Source organism: Somniosus microcephalus, chromosome 21 (genome assembly GCF_052327205.1).
Source record: "Somniosus microcephalus isolate GS21.2 chromosome 21, FLI_Smic_1.0, whole genome shotgun sequence".
NCBI classification, from domain to species: Eukaryota; Metazoa; Chordata; class Chondrichthyes; order Squaliformes; family Somniosidae; genus Somniosus; species Somniosus microcephalus.
Genome location: NC_141007.1, coordinates 74928172 through 74952412, shown reverse-complemented (window position 1 = coordinate 74952412; position 24241 = coordinate 74928172). Strand labels below are relative to the sequence as shown.

The window sequence follows — 24241 nt, the reverse complement described above, 5'->3', positions numbered from 1 at the left end:
CCCCTCCTCTATATCACTCCATTGCCCCTCCTCTATATCACTCCATTGCCCCTCCTCTATATCACTCCATTGCCCCTCCTCTATATCACTCCATTGCCCCTCTATATCACTCCGTTGCCCCTCCTCTATAACACACCATTGCCCCTCCTCTATATCACACCATTGCCCCTCCTCTATATCACACCATTGCCCCTCCTCTATAACACACCATTGCCCCTCCTCTATATCACTCCATTGCCCCTCCTCTATATCACTCCATTGCCCCTCCTCTATATCACACCATTGCCCCTCCTCTATAACACACCATTGCCCCTCCTCTATATCACTCCATTGCCCCTCCTCTATATCACTCCATTGCCCCTCTATATCACTCCGTTGCCCCTCCTCTATAACACACCATTGCCCCTCCTCTATATCACTCCATTGCCTCTCCTCTATATCACTCCATTGCCCCTTCTCTATATCACTCCATTACCCCTCCTCTATATCAATCCATTGCCCCCACTCTATATCACTCCGTTGCCCCTCCTCTATAACACACCATTGCCCCTCCTCTATATCACTCCGTTGCCCCTTCTCTATATCACTCCATTACCCCCTCCTCTATATCAATCCATTGCCCCTCCTCTATAACACACCATTGCCCCCTCCTCTATATCACACCATTGCCCCCTCTATATCACTCCATTGCCCCTCCTCTATATCACTCCATTGCCCCCTCCTCTATGTCACACCATTGCCCCCTCCTCTATATCACTCCATTGCCCCCTCCTCTATATCACTCCATTACCCCCTCCTCTATATCACTCCGTTGCCCCTCCTCTATAACACACCATTGCCCCCTCCTCTATATCACACCATTGCCCCCTCTATATCACTCCATTGCCCCTCCTCTATATCACTCCATTGCCCCCTCCTCTATATCACTCCATTGCCCCTCCTCTATATCACACCATTGCCCCTCCTCTATATCACACCATTGCCCCCTCCTCTATATCACTCCATTGCCCCCTCCTCTATATCACTCCATTACCCCCTCCTCTATATCACTCCATTGCCCCTCCTCTATATCACTCCATTGCCCCTCCTCTATATCACACCATTGCCCCTCCTCTATATCACACCATTGCCCCCTCCTCTATATCACTCCATTGCCCCTCCTCCATATCACACCATTGCCCCTCCTCTATATCACACCATTGCCCCCTCCTCTATATCACTCCATTGCCCCCTCCTCTATATCACTCCATTACCCCTCCTCTATATCACTCCATTGCCCCTCCTCTATATCACACCATTGCCCCTCCTCTATATCACACCATTGCCCCCTCCTCTATATCACTCCATTGCCCCCTCCTCTATATCACTCCATTGCCCCTCCTCTATATCACTCCATTGCCCCTCCTCTATATCACAGCACCAGAGTTGCCCTTCAGATGTGATAGAAAAGTGACTACTATTTAACTGAGTGCAGCAGTGATTTGAGGAAGATCTCGTGCTGAACCCATGAATTTCTATTGCTGGAGATGTCTGTTCCTCCACTGAGCTCCCAGCGAGTGATTACTCTGTGCTTCTCACTACAGGTCTGCCCTATGGATGGGAAGAAGCTTACACTGCAGACGGGATTAAGTATTTTATCAAGTAAGTGCTTCAGAGAATGTGTGCCGGCTAGCCGCAGTGATTGGTTATCAATAGGTAACGCTGGAAAGTGCAGTGTTAAAGAATGCCGGCGTACAGTGGCGTGATGTGTTTGAAGTTCCTTTGTGCCGTGCCACGGATTGGTAAGAATTGAGTTTACACTACAGCCTCCCCAAACCACTGATCTCTGCCACACTCCTACAGGGATGTGCCAGCCAAGTGCTGCGTGACTCTTGCATTTACAGAGCACCTTTAACGTAGTAAAACGTCCCAGGGCGCTTCACAGGAGCGTTTTCAAACAACATTTGACACCGAGCCACATAATTAGGACAGGTGATCAAAAGCTTGGTCAAAGAGGTAGGTCTTAAAGTTGGAGACAGGTAGAGACGCGGAGAGGTTTAGGGAGTTAATTCCACAGTTTAGGGCCCAGGCAGCTGAAGGCACGGCCGCCAATGGTGGAGCGATTAAAATCAGGGATGCTCAAAGGGCCAGAATTGGAGGAGCGCAGAGATCTCGGAGGGTTGTGGGGCTGGAGGAGTTTACAGAGATAGGGAGGGGCGAGACCACAGAGGGATTTGAATACGAGGATGAGAATTTTAAAATCGAGGCGTTGCCGGACCGAAGGCCAATGTAGGTCAGTGAGCACAGAAGGTGATGGGTGAACGGGACTTGGTGCGAGTTAGGATACGGGCAGCGGAGTTTTGGATGAGCTCCAGTTTATGGAGGGTCGAAGATGGGAGGCTGGCTGGGAGAGCGTTGGAATAGCCATCAAGTCGTCGTTGTCTTTGCTGTCATCCGTATCATAGCAACAGAGTTTGGAACAAGATACCAGGAAAGTCTAAGGAACCAGACAGTACTAAAGGCAATTGCAACAACATCTTGCATTTACATAACGCCTTGAACATTAAAAAAAATTCCCACGGTGCTGCACAGAACAGAAAAAACAGACACTGAGCCAAAGAAGGAGCGATTGGGAGGGGCGACTGAAAGCTTGGTCACAGAGAGGGGCTTTGAGAAGGTTTCTGAAGCAGGAGAGGTTTAGGGAGGGAATTTGGGAGTAAGACCCAGGTGATATAGTGAACGGAGGGAAATTGCACGACAGGTCAGAGTCAAAGAGCGATCAGAGGGATATAGAGCCAGAGGAGGTGGCAGAGATAAAGAGGACATAGAGGGATTTAGAGACAAGGATGAGCAGTTTAAAATTAATGTAATTAGATGACATTCTGGAGAGAGAAGGATTGGTCAGGCTAGGTAGGTGTGTGCTCACACTGTCTCTCACTGGCTCTGTTCACACTGTCTCTCACTGGCTCTTGCTCACACTGTCTCTCACTGGCTCTGTTCACACTGTCTCTCACTGGCTCTGTTCACACTGTCTCTCACTGGCTCTTGTTCAGACTGTCTCTCACTGGCTCTGTTCACACTGTCTCTCACTGGCTCTGTTCACACTGTCTCTCACTGGCTCTTGCTCACACTGTCTCTCACTGGCTCTGTTCACACTGTCTCTCACTGGCTCTGTTCACACTGTCTCTCACTGGCTCTTGTTCACACTGTCTCTCACTGGCTCTTGCTCACACTGTCTCTCACTGGCTCTGTTCACACTGTCTCTCACTGGCTCTTGCTCACACTGCCTCTCACTGGCTCTTGTTCACACTGTCTCTCACTGGCTCTTGTTCAGACTGTCTCTCACTGGCTCTTGCTCACACTGTCTCTCACTGGCTCTTGCTCACACTGTCTCTCACTGGCTCTTGCTCACACTGTCTCTCACTGGCTCTTGCTCACACTGTCTCTCACTGGCTCTTGTTCACACTGCCTCTCACTGGCCCTTGTTCACACTGTCTCTCACTGGCTCTTGTTCACACTGCCTCTCACTGGCTCTTGTTCACACTGTCTCTCACTGGCTCTTGCTCACACTGTCTCTCGCTCACACTGTCTCTCACTGGCTCTTGCTCACACTGTCTCTCACTGGCTCTTGCTCACACTGTCTCTCACTGGCTCTTGTTCACACTGCCTCTCACTGGCTCTTGTTCACACTGTCTCTCACTGGCTCTTGCTCACACTGCCTCTCACTGGCTCTTGTTCACACTGTCTCTCACTGGCTCTTGCTCACACTGTCTCTCACTGGCTCTTGCTCACACTGCCTCTCACTGGCTCTTGTTCACACTGCCTCTCACTGGCTCTTGTTCACACTGTCTCTCACTGGCTCTTGTTCACACTGTCTCTCACTGGCTCTTGTTCACACTGTCTCTCACTGGCTCTGTTCACACTGTCTCTCACTGGCTCTTGCTCACACTGTCTCTCACTGGCTCTTGTTCACACTGTCTCTCACTGGCTCTTGCTCACACTGTCTCTCACTGGCTCTTGTTCACACTGTCTCTCACTGGCTCTTGTTCACACTGTCTCTCACTGGCTCTTGTTCACACTGCCTCTCACTGGCTCTTGTTCACACTGTCTCTCACTGGCTCTTGCTCACACTGTCTCTCACTGGCTCTTGTTCACACTGCCTCTCACTGGCTCTTGTTCACACTGTCTCTCACTGGCTCTTGTTCACACTGTCTCTCACTGGCTCTTGTTCACACTGTCTCTCACTGGCTCTTGCTCACACTGTCTCTCACTGGCTCTTGTTCACACTGTCTCTCACTGGCTCTTGTTCACACTGCCTCTCACTGGCTCTTGCTCACACTGTCTCTCACTGGCTCTGTTCACACTGTCTCTCACTGGCTCTTGTTCACACTGTCTCTCACTGGCTCTTGCTCACACTGCCTCTCACTGGCTCTTGTTCACACTGTCTCTCACTGGCTCTGTTCACACTGTCTCTCACTGGCTCTGTTCACACTGTCTCTCACTGGCTCTTGTTCACACTGTCTCTCACTGGCTCTTGTTCACACTGTCTCTCACTGGCTCTTGTTCACACTGCCTCTCACTGGCTCTTGTTCACACTGTCTCTCACTGGCTCTTGTTCACACTGTCTCTCACTGGCTCTTGTTCACACTGCCTCTCACTGGCTCTTGTTCACACTGCCTCTCACTGGCTCTTGCTCACACTGTCTCTCACTGGCTCTTGTTCACACTGTCTCTCACTGGCTCTTGTTCACACTGTCTCTCACTGGCTCTTGTTCACACTGTCTCTCACTGGCTCTTGTTCACACTGCCTCTCACTGGCTCTTGTTCACACTGTCTCTCACTGGCTCTGTTCACACTGTCTCTCACTGGCTCTTGTTCACACTGTCTCTCACTGGCTCTTGCTCACACTGCCTCTCACTGGCTCTTGTTCACACTGTCTCTCACTGGCTCTGTTCACACTGTCTCTCACTGGCTCTGTTCACACTGTCTCTCACTGGCTCTTGTTCACACTGTCTCTCACTGGCTCTTGCTCACACTGCCTCTCACTGGCTCTTGTTCACACTGTCTCTCACTGGCTCTTGTTCACACTGTCTCTCACTGGCTCTTGTTCACACTGTCTCTCACTGGCTCTTGTTCACACTGTCTCTCACTGGCTCTGTTCACACTGTCTCTCACTGGCTCTTGCTCACACTGTCTCTCACTGGCTCTTGTTCACACTGTCTCTCACTGGCTCTGTTCACACTGTCTCTCACTGGCTCTTGTTCACACTGTCTCTCACTGGCTCTTGTTCACACTGTCTCTCACTGGCTCTTGTTCACACTGTCTCTCACTGGCTCTGTTCACACTGTCTCTCACTGGCTCTGTTCACACTGTCTCTCACTGGCTCTTGTTCACACTGTCTCTCACTGGCTCTTGCTTACACTGTCTCTCACTGGCTCTTGCTCACACTGTCTCTCACTGGCTCTTGTTCACACTGTCTCTCACTGGCTCTTGTTCACACTGTCTCTCACTGGCTCTTGTTCACACTGTCTCTCACTGGCTCTTGTTCACACTGTCTCTCACTGGCTCTTGTTCACACTGTCTCTCACTGGCTCTTGTTCACACTGTCTCTCACTGGCTCTGTTCACACTGTCTCTCACTGGCTCTTGTTCACACTGTCTCTCACTGGCTCTTGTTCACACTGTCTCTCACTGGCTCTTGTTCACACTGCCTCTCACTGGCTCTTGTTCTCACTGTCTCTCACTGGCTCTTGTTCACACTGTCTCTCACTGGCTCTTGTTCACACTGTCTCTCACTGGCTCTTGTTCACACTGTCTCTCACTGGCTCTTGTTCACACTGTCTCTCACTGGCTCTTGTTCACACTGTCTCTCACTGGCTCTGTTCACACTGTCTCTCACTGGCTCTGTTCACACTGTCTCTCACTGGCTCTTGTTCACACTGTCTCTCACTGGCTCTGTTCACACTGTCTCTCACTGGCTCTTGTTCACACTGTCTCTCACTGGCTCTTGTTCACACTGCCTCTCACTCGCTCTCATTCTTACTCCTCACACTATTTCTTGCCCACACTGCCTCTCACTCACCTTAAATCTGGCGAGATGTGTCTTTGCCTCCTGTTGTACCTTCAGTATCTTCCTGTCCTCTTTCCCTAGTGCATGAAAGCAGCGATTGTAGTGGATTGCAGCCAACCCAGCCACTAGCGCTCCTGGCTCCCAGCCTGACTCTCAGTCTGTCACCTCCCGACCTGCCTCGAGACCTCTGCTTACTCCCAGCCTTGATTCCCAATCTGTTGCGTCTCCAGACCCAACTCCTGGTTTTGGACGCACTGCCTTAGTTTTTTTTATTCGTTCCAGGGATGTGGGCATCGCTGGCAAGCCCATACCTAGTTGCCCTGGAGAAGGTGGTGGTGAGCCGCCTTCTTGAACTGCTGCAGTCAGTGTGGTGAAGGTGCTCCCACAGTGCTGCTAGGGAGGGAGTTCCAGGATTTTGACCCAGCGACGATGAAGGAACGGCAATAGATTTCCAAGTCAGGATGGTGTGTGACATGGAAGGGACATTGGAGGTGGTGGTGTTCCCATGTGCCTGCTGTCCTTGTCCTTCTAAGTGGTAGAGGTCGCGGGTTTGGGAGGTTCTATTGAAGAAACCTTGGCGAGTTGCTGCAGTGCATCTTGTAGATGGTACACACTGTAGCCACGGTGCGCCGGTGGTGGAGGGAGTGAATGTTGAAGGTGGTGGATGGAGTGCCAATCAAGCGGGCTGCTTTATCCTGAATGGTGTCGAGCTTCTTGAGTGTTGTTGGAGCTGCACTCATCCAGGCAAGTGGAGAGTATTCCATCACACTCCTTACTTGTGCCTTGTAGATGGTGGAAAGGCTTTGGGGTGTCAGGAGGTGAGACACGCGCCGCAGAATACCCAGCCTCTGATCTGCTCTTGTTGCCACAGTATTTATGTGGCTGGTCCAGTTAAGTTTCTGTGGATTCGCGGGAACAAGAGAGAGAAGCAAATCTGCTCAGTAATACGGTGGTTAGTGGCTAATGCAAATATTCGATAAAAGAATGTCAGGACAAACATGAAGAATATACAGAACTACAGAAACGCTAAGAAAAAAATTAGCAAAAATCGTAAAGAGCTTTCTTGAAGCTTATTAGTAGTAAGAGGATAAGGAAGAGTTGCTGCAGAGAATGAGGGAGGGAGTGGCAGAGGAGAAAAATAAATACTTTGCCTCAGAGGAGGTGGATATTTAGATTGCACAACCACCAGAGTGGGGCAGAATAGTTAGTGGAATATGTTATTCAGAGAGATTGTACTTCTTATTTATTTGTTCTCTTGGTGTGGGTGATGATGGCAAGGCCAGGTTTGTTGCCCGTCCATAGTTGTTGGTGGGCTGTCTTCTTGAAACAGCTGCAGTCCTTGTGTTGATAGTGATCCCTGAAGGCTTTGTGTCTTAATGCAAGGAGCATTCGTAATAAGGTGGATGAATTAGCAGCGCAAATAGAGGTAAATGAATATGATATGATTGGAATTACGGAAACATGGCTCCAGGGGGACCAAGGCTGGGAATTCAACATCCAGGGGTATTCAATATTCAGGAAAGATAGGCAAAAAGGAAAAGGAGGTGAGGTAGCATTGCTGGTTAAAGAGGGGATTAACACAATTGTAAGGAAAGATATTCGCTCTGATGATGTGGAATCTGTATGGGTAGAACTGAGAAATACCAAAGGGCAGAAAACATTAGTGGGAGTGGTGTATAGACCCCCAAACAGTAATGCAGAGGTTGGGGATGGCATTAAAAGGGAAATTAGAGAAGCGTGCAATAAGGGCACAGCAGTCATCATCGGTGACTTTAATCTACATATAGATTGGGCTAACCAAATTAGTAACAATACTGTGGAGGAGGAATTCCTGGAGTGTATACGGGATGGTTTCCTGGACCAATATGTCGAGGAACCAACTAGGGATCAGGCCATCTTAGACTGGGTATTATGCAACAAGAAAGGATTAATTAGCAATCTTGTTGTGCGAGGCCCCTTAGGTCAGAGCGATCATAATATGATCGAATTCTTCATTAAGATGGAGAGGGAAGTAGTTGACTCAGAGACTAAGGTCCTGAATTTAAATAAAGGGAACTATGATGGTATGAGACATGAGTTGGGTAGGATTGATTGGGCAATGTCACTCAAAGGGCTAACGGTGGATAGGCAATGGCAAACATTCAAAGATCACATGGATGAACTACAGAATTTGTTTATCCCAGTTTGGCATAAAAATAAATCAAAAAAGGTGACTCAACCATGTCTAACAATGGAAATTAGGGATAACATAAGATCCAAAGAGAGGGCATATAAATTGGCCAAAAAAAGCAGCAAACCTGAGGATTGGGAGCAGTTTAGGATTCAGCAAAGGAGGACAAAGGGATTAATTAAGAGGGGGAAAATAGATTATGAAAGTAAGCTTTCAGGGAACATAAAAACTGACTGTAAAAGCTTTTATAGATATGTGAAGAGAAAAAGATTGGTGAAGTCAAGTGTAGGTCCCTTGCAGTCAGAATCGGGGGACTTTATAATGGGGAACAAAGAAATGGCAGACCAATTAAATACATATTTTGGTTCTGTCTTCACAAAGGAGGACACAAATAACCTCCTGTCGGGGAACATAGGGACTAATGAGGGGGAGGAACTGAAAGAAATCAGTATTTGTAGGGAAATGGTGTTGGGGAAGTTGATGGGATTGAAGGCCGATAAATCCCCAGGGCCTGATAATCTACATCCTAGGGTACTTAAGGAAGTGGCCCTGGAGATAGTAGATGCATTGCTGGTCATCTTCCAGAACTCGATAGACTCTGGAACAGTACCCATGGATTGGAGGGTAGCTAATGTTACCCCACTATTCAAAAAAGGTGGTAGAGAAAAAGCGGGGAATTATAGACCGGTAAGCCTGACATCGGTAGTGGGGAAAATGCGAGAGTCCATTATAAAAGATGTAATAGCAGAGCACTTGGAAAGCAGTGACAGGATCGGACAAAGTCAACATGGATTTACAAAAGGTAAATCATGCTTGACTAATCTACTGGAATTTTTTGAGGATGTAACTGGTAAAATAGAGAAGGGAGAATCAGTGGATGTGGTGTATTTGGACTTTCAGAAGGCTTTCGATAAGGTCCCGCATAAGAGATTAGCTTGTAAAATTAAGGCACATGGGCTTTGGGGGCAAGGTATTGACTTGGATAGAGAACTGGTTGGCAGATAGAAAGCAAAGAGTTGGAATAAATGGGTCGTTTTCCGAGTGGCAGGCAGTGACTAGTGGGGTACCGCAAGGATCGGTCCTAGGACCCCAGCTGTTCACAATATATATTAATGATCTGGACGAGGGAATTGGATGTAATATCTCCAAATTTGCAGACGACACAAAGCTGGGTAGGAGGGTATGCTGTGAGGTGGATGTTGTGAAACTCCAGTACGATTTGGACAGGTTGGGTGATTGGGCAGAAACATGGCAAATGCACTATAATGTGGATACATGTGAGGTTATCCACTTTGGTGGCAAAAACAGGAAGACAGATTATTATTTGAATGGCAATAGATTGGGAGAAGGGGAAGTGCAAAGAGACCTGGGTGTTCTTGTGCACCAGTCGCTGAAGGTAAGCATGCAGGTGTAGCAGGCGGTTAAGAAGGCAAATGGTATGTTGGCCTTTGTAGCAAGAGGGTTCGAGTACAGGAACAAGGATGTCTTGCTGCAGTTGTACAGGGCCTTGGTGAGACCGCACCTTGAGTATTGTGTGCAGTTTTGGTCGCCTTACCTGAGGAAGGACGTTCTTGCCATGGAAGGAGTGCAGCGAAGATTCACCAGGCTAATACCTGGGATGGCAGGAATGACGTACGAGGAGAGATTGGGTCGATTGGGCTTATACTCACTGGAGTTTAGAAGATTGAGAGGGGATCTCATCGAAACCTATAAAATTCTGTCAGGCCTGGACAGACTAGGTGCAGGAAGGATGTCCCGATGGCCGGGGAGTCCAGAACTAGGGGTCATAGTCTAAGGATAAGGGGTAAGCCATTTAGGACTGAGATGAGGAGGAATTTCTTCACCCAGAGAGTGGTGAACCTGTGGAATTCTCTACCACAGAAGGCAGTGGAGGCCAATTCATTAAATATATTCAAGAAGGAGTTGGATATATTTCTTAAGGCTAAAGGGATCAAGGGATATGGGGAGAAGGCAGGAACGGGGTACTGAGTTTGGATGATCAGCCATGATCTCGTTGAATGGCGGAGCAGGCTCGAGGGGCCGAATGGCCTACTCCTGCTCCTATCTTCTATGTTTCTATGATCCCACGAAAGTGGTAGGTGGGGAATTCCAGGATCTTGATCCAATGATGATATATGTCCAAGTCAGGGTGGTTATGTGACTGAGAGGGGAACTTGGAGGTGATGGTGTTCCCACGATGTTGCTGCTCTTGTCCTGCTCAGTGGTAGAGTCTGCGGAGCTGGGAGGTGCAGTGCATCCCGTAGATAGTACATACTATCTCCCCTCAGCCTTGATGACCAATGGCGAAATGCTTAGAAGAACTGTGACATACAAAATGGATTCCTTATAGAGGACCCCACAGTACAACCTGAAGGATCAAACCTTCCTTGCAAACAGTGGACAACCATCAACTGCCTCAGAACCGGTCATGGTAGATGCTGCCACCTTCTCTATAGATGGAAGATGAAAGCATCCCCATCATGCGACTGTGGAGCTCCTAATCAGACCCTGGAGCACATCATTGAGCACTGCCCTCAGAGGAAATTCGCAGGCAGCCTACAAGATATCCACACTGTTACACCGGAAGCTTTGGCCTGGATATCTGACTTAGATAGTGACATCTGATTTGCTTTGCTACTACCATACGAAAGAAGAAGAAGAGTACATACTGCAGCCACAGTGGTGGAAAGGGATGGATATTGAGAAAGAAATTCGGGTCTCCACGGGTGAGTACGCGCTGTGCACTCACCCGTAAGCCCGATGGAAGTGCCGGTTTCGTGCATGCACTGCGCATGCGCGGGAAACCGGCACTTCCGTTCCTCTGAACGAAGGGGTTCAGAGGTTGAACGCGCGCGCAGGGGAGTCTGAGCGTGCGCTTTGAACGTACGTTTTTTTTTACAGGTTTTTCCGTGAGGGTAAGTCTTTAGAATTTAGAAATTTAAAAAGCAGGCGTAAGGCCTGCTTTTTACAAGGTAAGTGGTCAATTAATTAAAATTAAAACATTTTTTCCACAGGTTTATTATTTTTAAATACTTTAAAGCAAGGTAAGTTTATTTTTAGCCCCATTAGAGTATAAAATTATTTTTTTCAAAAATTTAAATTATTGTTTAAAATAGTTATTTAATGTAATTTATAGCTTATTTAAAAATGTGATGTTTTTTTAAAATTTATTTGATGGTTTACTGCTATTTTGGGGCCGTAGTATTTTTAAGTCTTAACAGCTCTTCCTGTCAAGACTTATGAATGGGCTTTTCCCTCCTCCGATTGGCTGCCCATGGCCCACGTGATCCCAGGGGACACATCGAACTAACTGCGCCCCTGGGACACGCAAGCACTGCACGCCGGCAGCTGGGCCAGGCCCCGGATCGGAATTCCACAGGGCCCTACAGCTCAACTGCCGGCGTGCAAGGTAAGTGCAGGTCGGGGGCTTGCACCCGCGGGAAGCCCCCGACCCGAATTTCTGGGCCATTAAGTTTGGAGGTATGGGTGCTGATCAAGTGGTCTGCCTTGTACTAAAGAAGTTTCTCAAACGTAAAGTAGACAAATCACCAGGAATTGATGCTTTACGTTTGAGGGACGCTAGGGAGGAAATAGTGCAGGCCCTGACTGTAATTTTCCAAAATTATTTGGGAGCAAAATTGGGCCCGAGAACCCATGTTACCCGGGTTATAATTATGAAGAGCAAGGTCCCACAAATAGCAATGAGATAAATGACCAGATAATTTGTTCTAGTGATGTTGGTTGAGAGTTATAAAGAGAGAGAAAGGAAAAAGGGAAGGGAGAGAAAGCGAGGAGGGAAAGAGAGAAAAAAGGAGGGGGGAGAAAGAGAGAGTGGAGGGGACAAGAGGCACTGGCAGAATATGGTGGTTGCCTGCCCATCCATATTGCCAGTCAGAGTACAGAACACAAAGAGCAGAAAATCGAACTAAACTATTTAAAACGAACAATGTTGAGGAAATTGTTAAAAGAAATTATTGAAAGGTGAAGGAAGGAAAAGTGCAGACAGCTACATGCCCATGAATGAATGACCTTCGCTGGAAGCACCTGACTGTTAGAATCATACAGGCACAGGAGGAGGCCATTCGGCCCATCGTGCCTGTGCCGGCTCTTTGAAAGAGCTGTCCAGTTAGTCCCACTCCCCCTGCTCTTTCCCCATAGCTCTGCAATTTTCTCCTTTTCAAGTATTTCTCCAATTCCCTTTTGAAAGTTACTATTGAATCTGCTTCCACCGCCCTTTCAGGCAGCGCATTCCAGATCACAATTCTCCTCATTTCCCGTTTTTTTGCCAATTATATTAAATCTGTGTCCTCTGAATACTGAATATGTACTCTATTAAAATAAGGGTTATAAAAGTAGTAATTTATTTCTTACATATTTGGACACAATAAATAAATACAATTGGCTCACTGGATCTGGCTGAAGCCCTCAACAAAACGACCAATAAATCACACAGTGACTGCTCAGTGTGGTCGCCAGGCATTTCTGACAGTACGCAGGCACAGAGTAGTTGCCGGTGATTTCTTTTAGTTGTTTACTGAAGTTCTTCCTTCTCTCTTCTGTATCCACCCCCCATTGGTTTACTCATTAAAGGAGTTATACTGAGTTATGATCAAGGGCTCGAGAGGAACCATCTGGATAGCACGTGACTGGCAGAAGCTGCATCGGGTTTCCAGCTGGGCCCAGCAAGAGCCCTCCTTGTTTTGATTGAGTTACTGAACTGTCGGGAGCCTGTTAGGTTACCATCTGGGCCGGAGGGGAGCCAACTCAGTGTGTCAGATGAGCTGCTAGAAGCTGCATCAAGTTACTGCGAGTCTAGTGCCATGTGATTGAAGTGCCAGCAGCTGCTTGAAGTTACTAAAACCGGGTTCAAGGACAGTCCTCCGGTTTTTCAGTGGCTAATTCAACCGTGGAAACTATCAGAAGCTGTCAACTGAGATCCAGCCCTGATTATAGGCCTGTGACGTGTGAAAATAAACAGATACACTGTAATTGCAGTGGGACAGAGGCGTGTCATAACTCAAGCTGCAGGTGCACCCAACATTCATCATGTACAACTGTGTAGCCGTGGCTCAGTGGGTAGCACGGCGTCAGAAGGTTCAAGTCCCACTCCAGAGACTTGAGCACATAATCCAGGCTGACACTCCAGTGCAGTGCTGAGGGAGTGCCGCACTGTCGGAGTGTGCCGTCTTTCGAATGAGACAATAAACCAAGGCCCCGTCTGCTCTCTCAGGTGGGCGTAAAACATAAGAAATAGGAGCACTCGGCTCCTCAAGCCTGCTCCGCCATTCAATAGCATCACTTTCCCTTGATTTCCAAAAATCTATCGATCTCTGTCTTGAATATACTCAACGACTGAGCCTCCACAGCCCTCTGGGGTAGAAAATTCCAAAGATTCACCACCCTCTGAGTGAAGAAATTCCTCCTCATCTCAGTCCTAAATGGCCGACCCCTTATTCTGAGACTGTGCCCCCTGGTTCTAGACTCCCCAGCCAGGGGAAACATCCTGCATAAGCCCTGTAAGAATTTTGTATGTTTCAATGAGATCATTCTTCTAAACTCTAGAGAATATAGGCCTAGTCTACTCAATCTCTCCTCATAGGACAATCCCAGGAATCAGTCTGGTGAACCTTCATTGCACCCCTCTAAGGCGAGTATATAATTCCTTAGGTAAGGAGACCAAAACTGTACATAATACACAGTAAGACGTCTTTACTCATATACGCAAATCCTCTTGTAATAAAGGCCAACATACCATTTGCTTTCCTAATTGCTTGCTGTACCTGCATGTTAACTTTCAATGATTCGTGTACAAGGACGCCCAGGTCCCCCTGAACACCAACATTTCCCAATCTCACCATTTAAAAAATACTCTGCTTTTCTATTTTTCAAACCAAAGTGGATAACTTCACATTCCTCCACATTATATTCCATTTGCCATGTACTTGCCCACTCACTTAGCCTGTCCATATCCCCTTGAAGCCTCCTTGCATCCTCCTCACAACTTACATTCCCACCCAGCTTTGTATCATCAGCAACCTTGGATATATTACATTTGGTCCCCTCATCCAAATCATTGATATAGATTGTGAATAGCTGAGGCCCAAGCACTGTTCCTTGCGGTACCCCACTAGTTACAGCCTGCCAACCCAAAAATGACCTGTTTATTCCTGCTCTCTGTTTTCTGTCCATTAACCAATCCTCAATCCATGCTAGTATATTACCCCCAATTCCATGAGCCCTAATTTTGTTTAATAACCTCTTGTGTGGCACCTTATCAAATGCCTTCTGAAAATCCAAATACACCACATCCACTGGTTCCCCCTTATCTATTCTGCTAGTTACAACTTCAAAAAACTCTTAACAGATTTGTCAAACATGATTTCCCTTTCATATATCTGTGTTGACTCTGCCCAATCCTATTATTTTCTAAGTGCCCTGTTACCACGTCCTTAATAATAGATTCTAGCATTTTCCCTACTACTAATGTCAGGCTAACTGGTCTGTAGTTCCCCGTTTTCTCTCTCCCTCCTTTCTTAAATAGTGCGGTTAAATTTCTTACATTTGCTACCTTCCAATCTGCAGGAACCGTTCTAGAATCTATGGAATTTTGGAAGACGACAACCAATGCATCCACTATCTCTATAGCCACCTCTTTTAAAACTCTAGGACCATCAGGTCCAGGGGATATATCTGCTTTCAGTCCCATTAATTTCTCCAGTACTATTTTTTTTACTAATACTAATTTCTTTCAGTTCCTCATTCTTGCTGGACCCTCGATTCTCCACTATTTCCAGGAAATTTTTTGCAGATACAAAGTATTTGTTTAATTTCTCTGCCATTTCCTTATTCCCCATTATAGAGTAATTTCTCCTGTCTCAGCCTGTAAGGGACCCATGTTTACTTTTGCTAATCTTTTCCTTTTTACATACCTATAGCAGCTTTTACAGTTTGTTTTTATGTCACTCGCTAGTTTACACTCATATTCTATTTTCCCTTTCTTTATCAATTTCTTGGTCCTCCTTTGCTGAATTCTAAAATCCTCCCAATCCTCAGGCTTACTACTCTTTTTGAAAACATTATAAGCCTCTTCCTTTGATCCAATACTATCTTTAACTTCTCTTGTTAGCCACGGTTGGACCACTTTTCCTGTAGGATTTTTGTGCCTTAATGGAATGTATATTTGTTGTAAATTATATATTAACTATTTAAATGCTAGCCATTGCTTGTCTACCATCATACCTTTTAATGTAGTTTCCCAATCTACCTTCGCCAACTCGCCCCTCATACCTACGTAGTTTGCTTTGTTTAGATTTAAGACCTTAGTTTCAGATTTAACTAAATCACTTTCAAACTCAATATAAAATTCTCATATTATGGTCACTCTTCCCCAAAGGCCTCTTTACTACAAGGTTATTAATTAACCCTTTCCATGGGACTATTTTGAGGAAGAGCAGGGGAGTTATCCCCGGTGTTCTGGCCAATATTTATCCCTTAATCACATCAGTAAAAACAGATTATCTGGTCATTATCACATTGCTGTTTGTGGGACCTTGCTGTGCGGAAAATCGCTGCCGTTTTTCCTACATTACAACAGTGACTACACTTCAAAAAGTACTTCATTGGCTGTAAAGTGCTTTGGGACGTCCTGAGGTCGAGCAAGTCTTTCTTTATAATTCTTTTACATTACAGGGGGAAAATCCTAAAGTATATGAAAGCGTAGTTGCAGCAGTGGCAGATTTAGACATTTTTCAAGGGCAGGGGTGGGAATTTTAAGCTGGCAGTAGCTACAACAACTAAAGCCAGTTGTTGGCATGCATCGTGTTCTTTATGCAATGACCACATTCACAAAACTAAATGTTTTTGACGGCAACAAAAGGGTAAAACCAAGTTTCCTGTCAGTGTAGCTTTACTAACAGTTAAATTCAGGCAGGTCAAATATCCACAGGCCACAGTCAAAGCAGTTAGGATGCCGAGGCCTTGGAGAGGGAGCAGAAGAGATTGACCAGAATGGTACCAGGAATGAGGGAATTTGGTTATGTGGAGAGACTGGAGAACCTGGGATTGTTCTCCTTGGAGCAGAGAAGGTAAAGGGCAGATTTAATGGAGGTGTTCAAAATGATGAGGGGTTTTGATAGAGTAAATAGAGAGAAACTGTTTCTACTGGCGGGAGGGTCGGTAACCAGAGGACACCGATTGAAGATGGCTGGCAAAAGAGCCAATGGGGAGAGATGTTTTTACGCAGTGAGTTATGATGTGAGTTATAATGCGCTGCCTGAAAGGGCGGTGGAAGCAGATTCATTAGTAACTTTCAAAAGGGAATTGGATAAATAGTTGGAAAGGAGAAATTTGTGGGGCTCTGGGGAAAGAGCCGGGGGGAGAGTGGATCCAATTGGAGAGCTCCTTCAAAGAGCCGGCACAGGCACGATGGGCTGAATGGTCTCCTTCTGTGCTGTAAGATTCTATGAGTTTGATTATGCTGCCCCTAACTCCAGTATCAGACCCACTACACTACTGTTCCATCCTTGCATCTTGGCGCCCACCCAACGTCAAAGAGTCCTCACTTACCTCGCTCTTCCCCCGCTTAGAGTCCTCCCTCAGTCGGTGCTGTCCAATCTGTTAGCCACCAGCTACACCTGGCTGATTGGGCCAACAGCCATTTCTGAGTAATAGACACTGGTCGCTGAGCATGTGACCTCATGAGAGCCGAGAAAGAAGGAAAAGACAGAGGGAGGGAAGAAGGGAACCGGAGAGGTGGGTCCTGTATTCTGGCCAGTGCCCGGAGGTGAGTGCAGGAGACAGCTTTCTGGGTATCAGCAGTACCTAGTCCTCACTCCTCCCATTCAACACAGCCTGTGCGAAGGAAAACATTGAAAATTAATGGAAACTTCACCAGTCAGGAAAGGCCAGCAGTCCGACCGCAGACAGGAAAATAAATAGTAATTGAGAGGAATATGCTGCAGTACCAGTTCCAGTCCGACACTTGTACTTTTAACAAGCGGAAAGCCCTAGAAGAGCGCAGCCTGCTTTCTGAGGACGAGCCTCCTTGTTAATTCAAGATATTTTTTTCGCTTTTCCCAGTTGGATCTTCCCCATGTCACGGGCCAGTGTGTCTCTCTAGCCCAGGGGCACGAGGTGTACTGTAATGTTCTCATCACCATATCGACTGAAATCAGCTAATGGCACAGGCCGAAGATTAAACCTGAGCTCGATTACAGGCAGAGGGTGTATCAATCCACTGGTACAGACCCCTCCACTGCCTCTGATTTGTCACGCTGCTTGTCAGACATCCAGTTCTGGATGAACAGAAATTTCCTCCAATTAAATATTGGGAAGACCGAAGCCATTGTCTTCGGTCCCCACCACAAACTCCGTTCCTGAGCCACCGACTCCATCCCTCTCCCTCGCCAGTGTCTGAGGCTGAACCAGACTCTTCGCAACCTTGCCACCCTATTGATCCTGAGCTGAGCTTCTCATCACATATCCGCTCCATCTCCAAGATTGCCTACTTCCACCTCCGTAACATCGCCTTACTCTGGCCCTGCCTCCGCTTAGCTGCTGCTGAAACCCTCGTCCATGTCTTTGTTCCCATCTTCTACCCTTCGTAAACTTCAGCTCATTCAAAACTCTGCTGCCCGTATCCTAACTCGCACCATAAGAACATAAGAAATAGGAGCAGGAATAGGCCACTTGGCCCCTCGAGCCTGCTCTGCCATTCAATAAGATCATGGCTGATCTTGGGCTCAAAGCCACTTCCCTGCCCGCTCCCCATAACCCTTCACTCCCTTATCTTGCAAAAATCTGTCTATCTCCACCTTAAATGTCTTTAATGACCCAGCCTCCACAGCTCTCTGGGGCAGAGAATTCCACAGATTTACGACCCTCTGAGAGAAGAAATTCCTCCTCATCTCAGTTCTAAAAGGGCGACCCCTTATTCTGAAACTATGCCCCCGAGTTCTAGATTTCCCCACGAGGGGAAACATCCTCTCTGCATCTACCTTGTCGAGCCCCCTCAGTATCTTATATGTTTCAATACGATCACCTCTCATTCTTCTAAATTCCAATGAGTATAGGCCCAGCCTGCTCAACCTTTCTTCATAAGTCAACCCCCTCATCTCAGGAATCAACTGTGTGAATCACCAAGCACCAAGTCCCATTCACCCGTCATCCCCTGTGCCCGCTGACCTACACTGGCTCCCGGTCCAGCCATGCCTCAAAGAGTACATTTTCATCGTCGTGTTCCAATCCCTCCATGGCCTCACCCTTCCCTATCCCTGTAACCTCCTACTACCCACCATGTGCTCCTCCAATTCTGAGCATCCCCGATTTCCATCGCTCCACCATTGGCGGCTGTGCCTTCAGCTGCCGAGGCCCTAAACTCTGGAATTTTCTCCCTAAACCTCTCCGCCTCTCATTCCTCCTTTAAGACGCTCCTTAAACCTATCTCTTTGACCAACCTGTCCTAATATCTCCTTTTGTGGCTTGGTGTCAAATTTTGTTGGCCAATGTTCCTGTGAAGCACCTTGGGCCATTTTGCTATGTTAAAGGCGCTATATAAATGCAAGTTGTTGTTGTGTACCATACCATTTCCGTGATAAGATGACGAACAATGTACCGATTTTGTTAGTGAGAGTGTTGAGGTCCAGTGTGCCACAGTGGGATGGGGAGGGGGCTGGCGTATTCATTGACCCTGAGAACCGCACACCTGCCCCCCCGCCACAGCAGGATATCGCTCACACACAGGAAGGCAGATCTATTGCCACAAGTCATGCTCCTGTGAAGAGAAAGGCAGGAGATGCTTCAAAAAAAAATTAATAATTTCTTTCCGTTAGGGGAAAAGTGGCAAAATTATGAGGGCAAATGCTCGCTGTGCGTAGCTGATCCGTCTGAAGTTCAGGGACACAGTCCCTGTCTGTTTTTGTGTTTATTTTGGGCACTGGTACACTCCTGAATTTCCTGTTTTCAAGCACAGTGACAAAACTGGGTGATCATGTCATGCCCCGTAAGACAGATTCTGGTTTTGATTTTTCACTGTGTCTCCGGGGCTGCACAGTCTGTGCGCCTGCGGCAGTGTGGCCTGAGATGCCTTGTTTCAGTGACACGTAGCACACAGAGCATTCTCTCGTGTACGCAGTGAGTTGTACAACATCTGCATCGTGCCTGCCAGCGATAGCGCTCCTAGTCGGTATCCAATGACCGCCTCACCGCCCCCCGCCCTCCGCACAGTGGTACATATATGTGGATATAGCAGATTAGGAGCAGGATCAGTGACAATGGATGAATAGCCTGCTAATATTGACTGGCTAGGCTCAAACATGAACAATGACCAGTCAGAAAAAGAAAATATATACATTCCATATATCCCACACCCCTCACTGTAACATTCTCTTATATACCCCATACCCCTCACTGGTTGGAGGACAATCATCTCAGCCCTAGGACACCACTGCAGGAGTTCCTCAGGGCAGTGTCCTCGGCCCAACTATCTTCAGCTGCTCCATCAATGACCTTTCCTCCATCATAAGGTCAGAAGTGGGGATTTTCGCTGATGACTGCACAGTGTTCAGCGCCATTCACAACTCCTCAGATAATGAAGCAGTCCATGCCCACATGCAGCAAGACCTGGACGACATTCAGGCTTGGGCTGATAAGTGGCAGGTAATATTCGCGCCACACAAGTGCCAAACAATGACTATCTCCAACAAGCGAGCATCTAACCACCGCCCCTTGACATTCAATGGCATTGCCATCGCCGAATCGCCCACCATCAATATCCTGGGGGTCACCATTGACCAGAAACTTAACTGGACCAGTCACATAAATACTGTGGCAACAAGAGCAGGTCAGAGGCTGTGCATTCTGCGGCGAGTGTCTCACCTGACTCCCCAAAGCATTTCATAGACATAGAAACATAGAAGATAGGAGCAGGAGTAGGCCATTCGGCCCCTTGAGCCTGTTCCGCCATTTAATGAGATCATGAGTAGAGTTTGACGATACAAAGATGGGAGGGAAAGCAGTGAGTGAGGAGGACATAAAAAACCTGCAAAAGGACATAGACAGGCTAAGTGAGTGGGCAGAGATTTGGCAGATGCAATATAATGTTGGAAAGTGTGAGGTTATGCATTTTGGCAGAAAAAATCAAAGAGCAAGTTATTATCTAAATGGAAAGAAACTGCAAAGTGCTACAGTACAAAGGGATCTGGGGATCCTGGTGCATGAAACACAAAAAGTTAGTATGCAGGTGCAGCAGGTGATCAGGAAGGCCAATGGAATCTTGGCTTTTATTGCAAGGGGGATGGAGTATAAAAACAGGGAAGTCTTGCTGCAGTTATACAGGGTATTGGTGAGGCCACACCTGGAATACTGCATACAGTTTTGGTTTCCATATTTAAGAAAAGAGATACTTGCTCTCGAGGCGGTTCAGAGAAGGTTCACTCGGTTGATTCCAGAGATGAGGGGGTTGACGTATGAGGAAAGGTTGAGTAGGTTTGGCCTCTACTCATTGGAGTTCAGAAGAATGAGAGGCGATCTTATCGAAACATATAAGATTGTGAGGGGGCTTGATCGGGTGGATGCGGTGAGGATGTTTCCACTGATGGATGAGATTAGAACTAGGGGGCATAATCTTAGAATAAGGGGCTGCCCTTTCAAAACTGAGATGAGGAGAAACTTCTTCACTCAGAGGGTAGTAAATCTATGGAATTTGCTACCCCAGAGAGCTGTGGAAGCTGCAACATTAAATAAATTTAAAATGGAGATAGACAGTTTCCTAGCAGATAAGGGAATTAGGGGTTACGGGGAGAGGGCAGGGAAGTGGACGTGAGTCTAGGTTCAGATCAGCCATGATCCTATTGAATGGCGGAGCAGGCCCGAGGGGCTGTATGGCCTACTCCTGCTCCTATTTCTTATGTTCTTATGGCTGATCATCCAAACTCGGTACCCTCTCCCTGCTTTCTCCCCATAACCCTTGATCCCCTTAGCCTTAAGAAATATATCTAACTCCTTCTTGAATATATTTAATGAATTGGCCTCCACTGCCTTCTGTGGTAGAGAATTCCACAGGTTCACCACTCTCTGGGTGAAGAAATTCCTCCTCATCTCAGTCCTAAATGGCTTACCCCTTATCCTTAGACTGTGACCCCTGGTTCTGGACTCCCCCGCCATCGGGAACAGCCTTCCTGCATCTAGTCTGTCTAGTCCTGTTAGAATTTTATAAGCTTCAATGAGATCCCCTCTCAATCTTCTAAACTCTAGCGAATATAAGCCCAATCGACCCACCATCTACAAGGCACAAGGCAGCAGTGTGATGGAATATCCACTTGCCTGGATGAGTGCAGCTGCAACAACACTCAAGAAGCTCGACACCATCCAAGACAAAGCAGCCTGCTTGATTAACACCCCATCCACCACCTTAAACATTCACTCCCTCCACCACCGGCGTACCGTGGCTGCAGTGTACAGGTAGACTATCCTTTATCTGAAAACCTCGGGACCAGCCGAGTTTCGGATAAAGGAGAATTTCGGATTTCGGAAGGTGGGTCGGCAGGGGTCCGCGGGGGGGTCGTGTGCACAACTTACGCTGACGCTCAGCGTAAGTCAGTCGGGGTCGGCGGGGGTCGGGGCCGGCGGTTGGTTTCCTTTTAATCTAGCATTCTGACACACTGTGAGTATATGACTTGCCCGTGGTCCTGGAGATCTGGTTTAAATGTAAAATCTTTGTGGAAGGTGGATCCAATTAGTCTTGAGCTTTGGAGTGCACGTCATGCCTGATGTGAGAAATTGACTGTCCGAGAGGCCGTGGTGCATTCAAAACTGTACGCTGATCTTGCAAATTCTTGTCCTCATCACAAACAGTGTTAGAGATGAAAAGTGATTGGAGTAACCCAGGTGACTCAGTGAGTAAATACATTTCTGCAAAGGATCTGAGATTAGTGGGGTTGCATAATCCGCAAAATTCAAAATCAGAACACCAAGTCCTGCTGGCGGGGTCGGCGGTTGTCGGGGCCGGCGGGGTCGGCGGTTGTCGGGGCTGGCGGGGTCGGGGGGGGTCGGCGGTTGTCGGGGCCGGCGGGGTCCGCGGGGGGGTCGTGCGCACGACTTACCCTTTATCCGAACTTCCGAAACCGGAACCCTCTAAAAACCGACGGTTTTTTCGTTCAGTGTAAGTCGTACACACGACTTACGCTGAACGAAAAAACCTTCGGTTTTTAGAGGGTTTCGGTTTTCGGAAGTCCGGATAAAGGGTAGTCTACCTGTATATCATCTACAAGATGTACTCAGCAGCAACTCGTCAAGGCTTCTTCGGCAGCACCTCCCAAACCCACGACCTCTTCCACCTAGAAGGACAAGGGCAGCAGGCACATGGGAACACCACCACCTCCAAGTTGCCCTCCAAGTCAAACACCATCCTGACCTGGAAGTATATCGCCGATCCTTCATCCTCGCTGGGTCAAAATCCTAGAACCCCCTCCCTGACAGCACTGTGGGAGTACCTTCACCACACGGACTGCAGTGGTTCAAGAAGGCGGCTCACCACCACCTTTTCAAGGGCAATTAAGGATGGGCAATAAATGCTGGCCTTGCCAACGATGCCCACATCCCATGAACGAATAAAAAAACACTCTGATATACCCCACACTGTAACACTCTGATATACCCCACACCCCTCACTGTAACACGGATATACCCCACACCTCTCACTGTAACACACAGATATACCCCACACCCCTCACTGTAACACTGATATACCCCACACCTCTCACTGTAATACTCTGATATACCCCACACCCCTCACTGTAACACTCTGATATACCCCACACCCCTCACTGTAACACTCTGATATACCCCACACCCCTCACTGTAACACTCTGATATACCCCACAACCCTCACTAACACTGATATACCCCACACCCCTCACTGTAACACTTTGATATACCCCTCACTGTAACACTGATATACTCCACCCCCCTCACTGTAACACTGATATACCCCACCCCCCTCACTGTAACACTGATATACCCCACACCCCTCACTGTAACACTTTGATATACCCCTCACTGTAACACTGATATACCCCACACCCCTCACTGTAACACTGATATACACCACACCCCTCACTGTAACACTCTGATATACCCCACACCCCTCACTGTAACACTGATATACCCCACACCCCTCACTGTAACACTTTGATATACCCCTCACTGTAACACTGATATACCCCACACCCCTCACTGTAAGGGAGAGAGTTCCAGATTTCTACCACCCTCTGTGTGGAAAAAGTGCTTCCTGTGTTTGCTCGTAAACGACCTAACTCGAATTTTTAAGATAATGTGCCCTTGTTCTTGATTCCACACCAGAGGAAATAGTTTCCCTGTATCTACCCTATCGAATGTTATTAACATTTCAAACAACTTGAACAGATCACCCCTCAATCTTCTAAACTCAGGGGAATACAAGCCAAGTTTATGCAACCTGTCCTCATAATTTAACCCTTTTAGCCCTGGTATCATTCTGGTGAATCTGCGCTGCCTCTCCTCCGAGGCCAATGTATCCGTCCTGAGGGGCGGGGCCCAGGACTGAACACAGTGTCCAAATGGGGTCTAACCAGAGCTCTGTACAACTGAAGCATCACTTACACCCCTTTATATTCCAGCCCCCTTGAGAGAAAGGCCAACATTCCTTTAACCTTTATGATTGATTTTTGTAGCTGGCTACTGGCTTTTAATGATTTATGGGCTCTGAAATCTCTCTGCTCCTCCACAGTTCCTAGTTTCTCACCATTTAGAAAATACTCTGATTTATCTTTCTTGGGTTCAAAGTGGATGACCTCACACTTTCCCACATTGAACTCCATTTGCCATAGCTTTGCCCACTCACTAATTTGTCTATGGTCCCTGTGCAACTTCCTGACTTACTGTGCCTGCCAACTTAGTGTCATCTGCAAACTGGGACATACAACTCTCTATTCCTTCATCCAAGTCATTAATAAATATGGTGAAAAGTTGAGGCCCCAAGAACAGATCC

At 47.3% G+C, this 24241-nt stretch overlaps 1 protein-coding gene across 1 annotated transcript in view; it reads left to right on the top strand.

The window, feature by feature from the left end:
- The window catches only part of stxbp4 (syntaxin binding protein 4), a 234426-nt gene that overhangs the window by 196265 nt on the left and 13920 nt on the right, over window positions 1-24241 (top strand). Inside the window, exon 19 of the mRNA XM_085964116.1 lies at window positions 1584-1641. Coding sequence (XP_085820242.1) covers window positions 1584-1641 — 58 coding nt within the window. The remainder of the gene's footprint in view (window positions 1-1583; window positions 1642-24241) is intronic.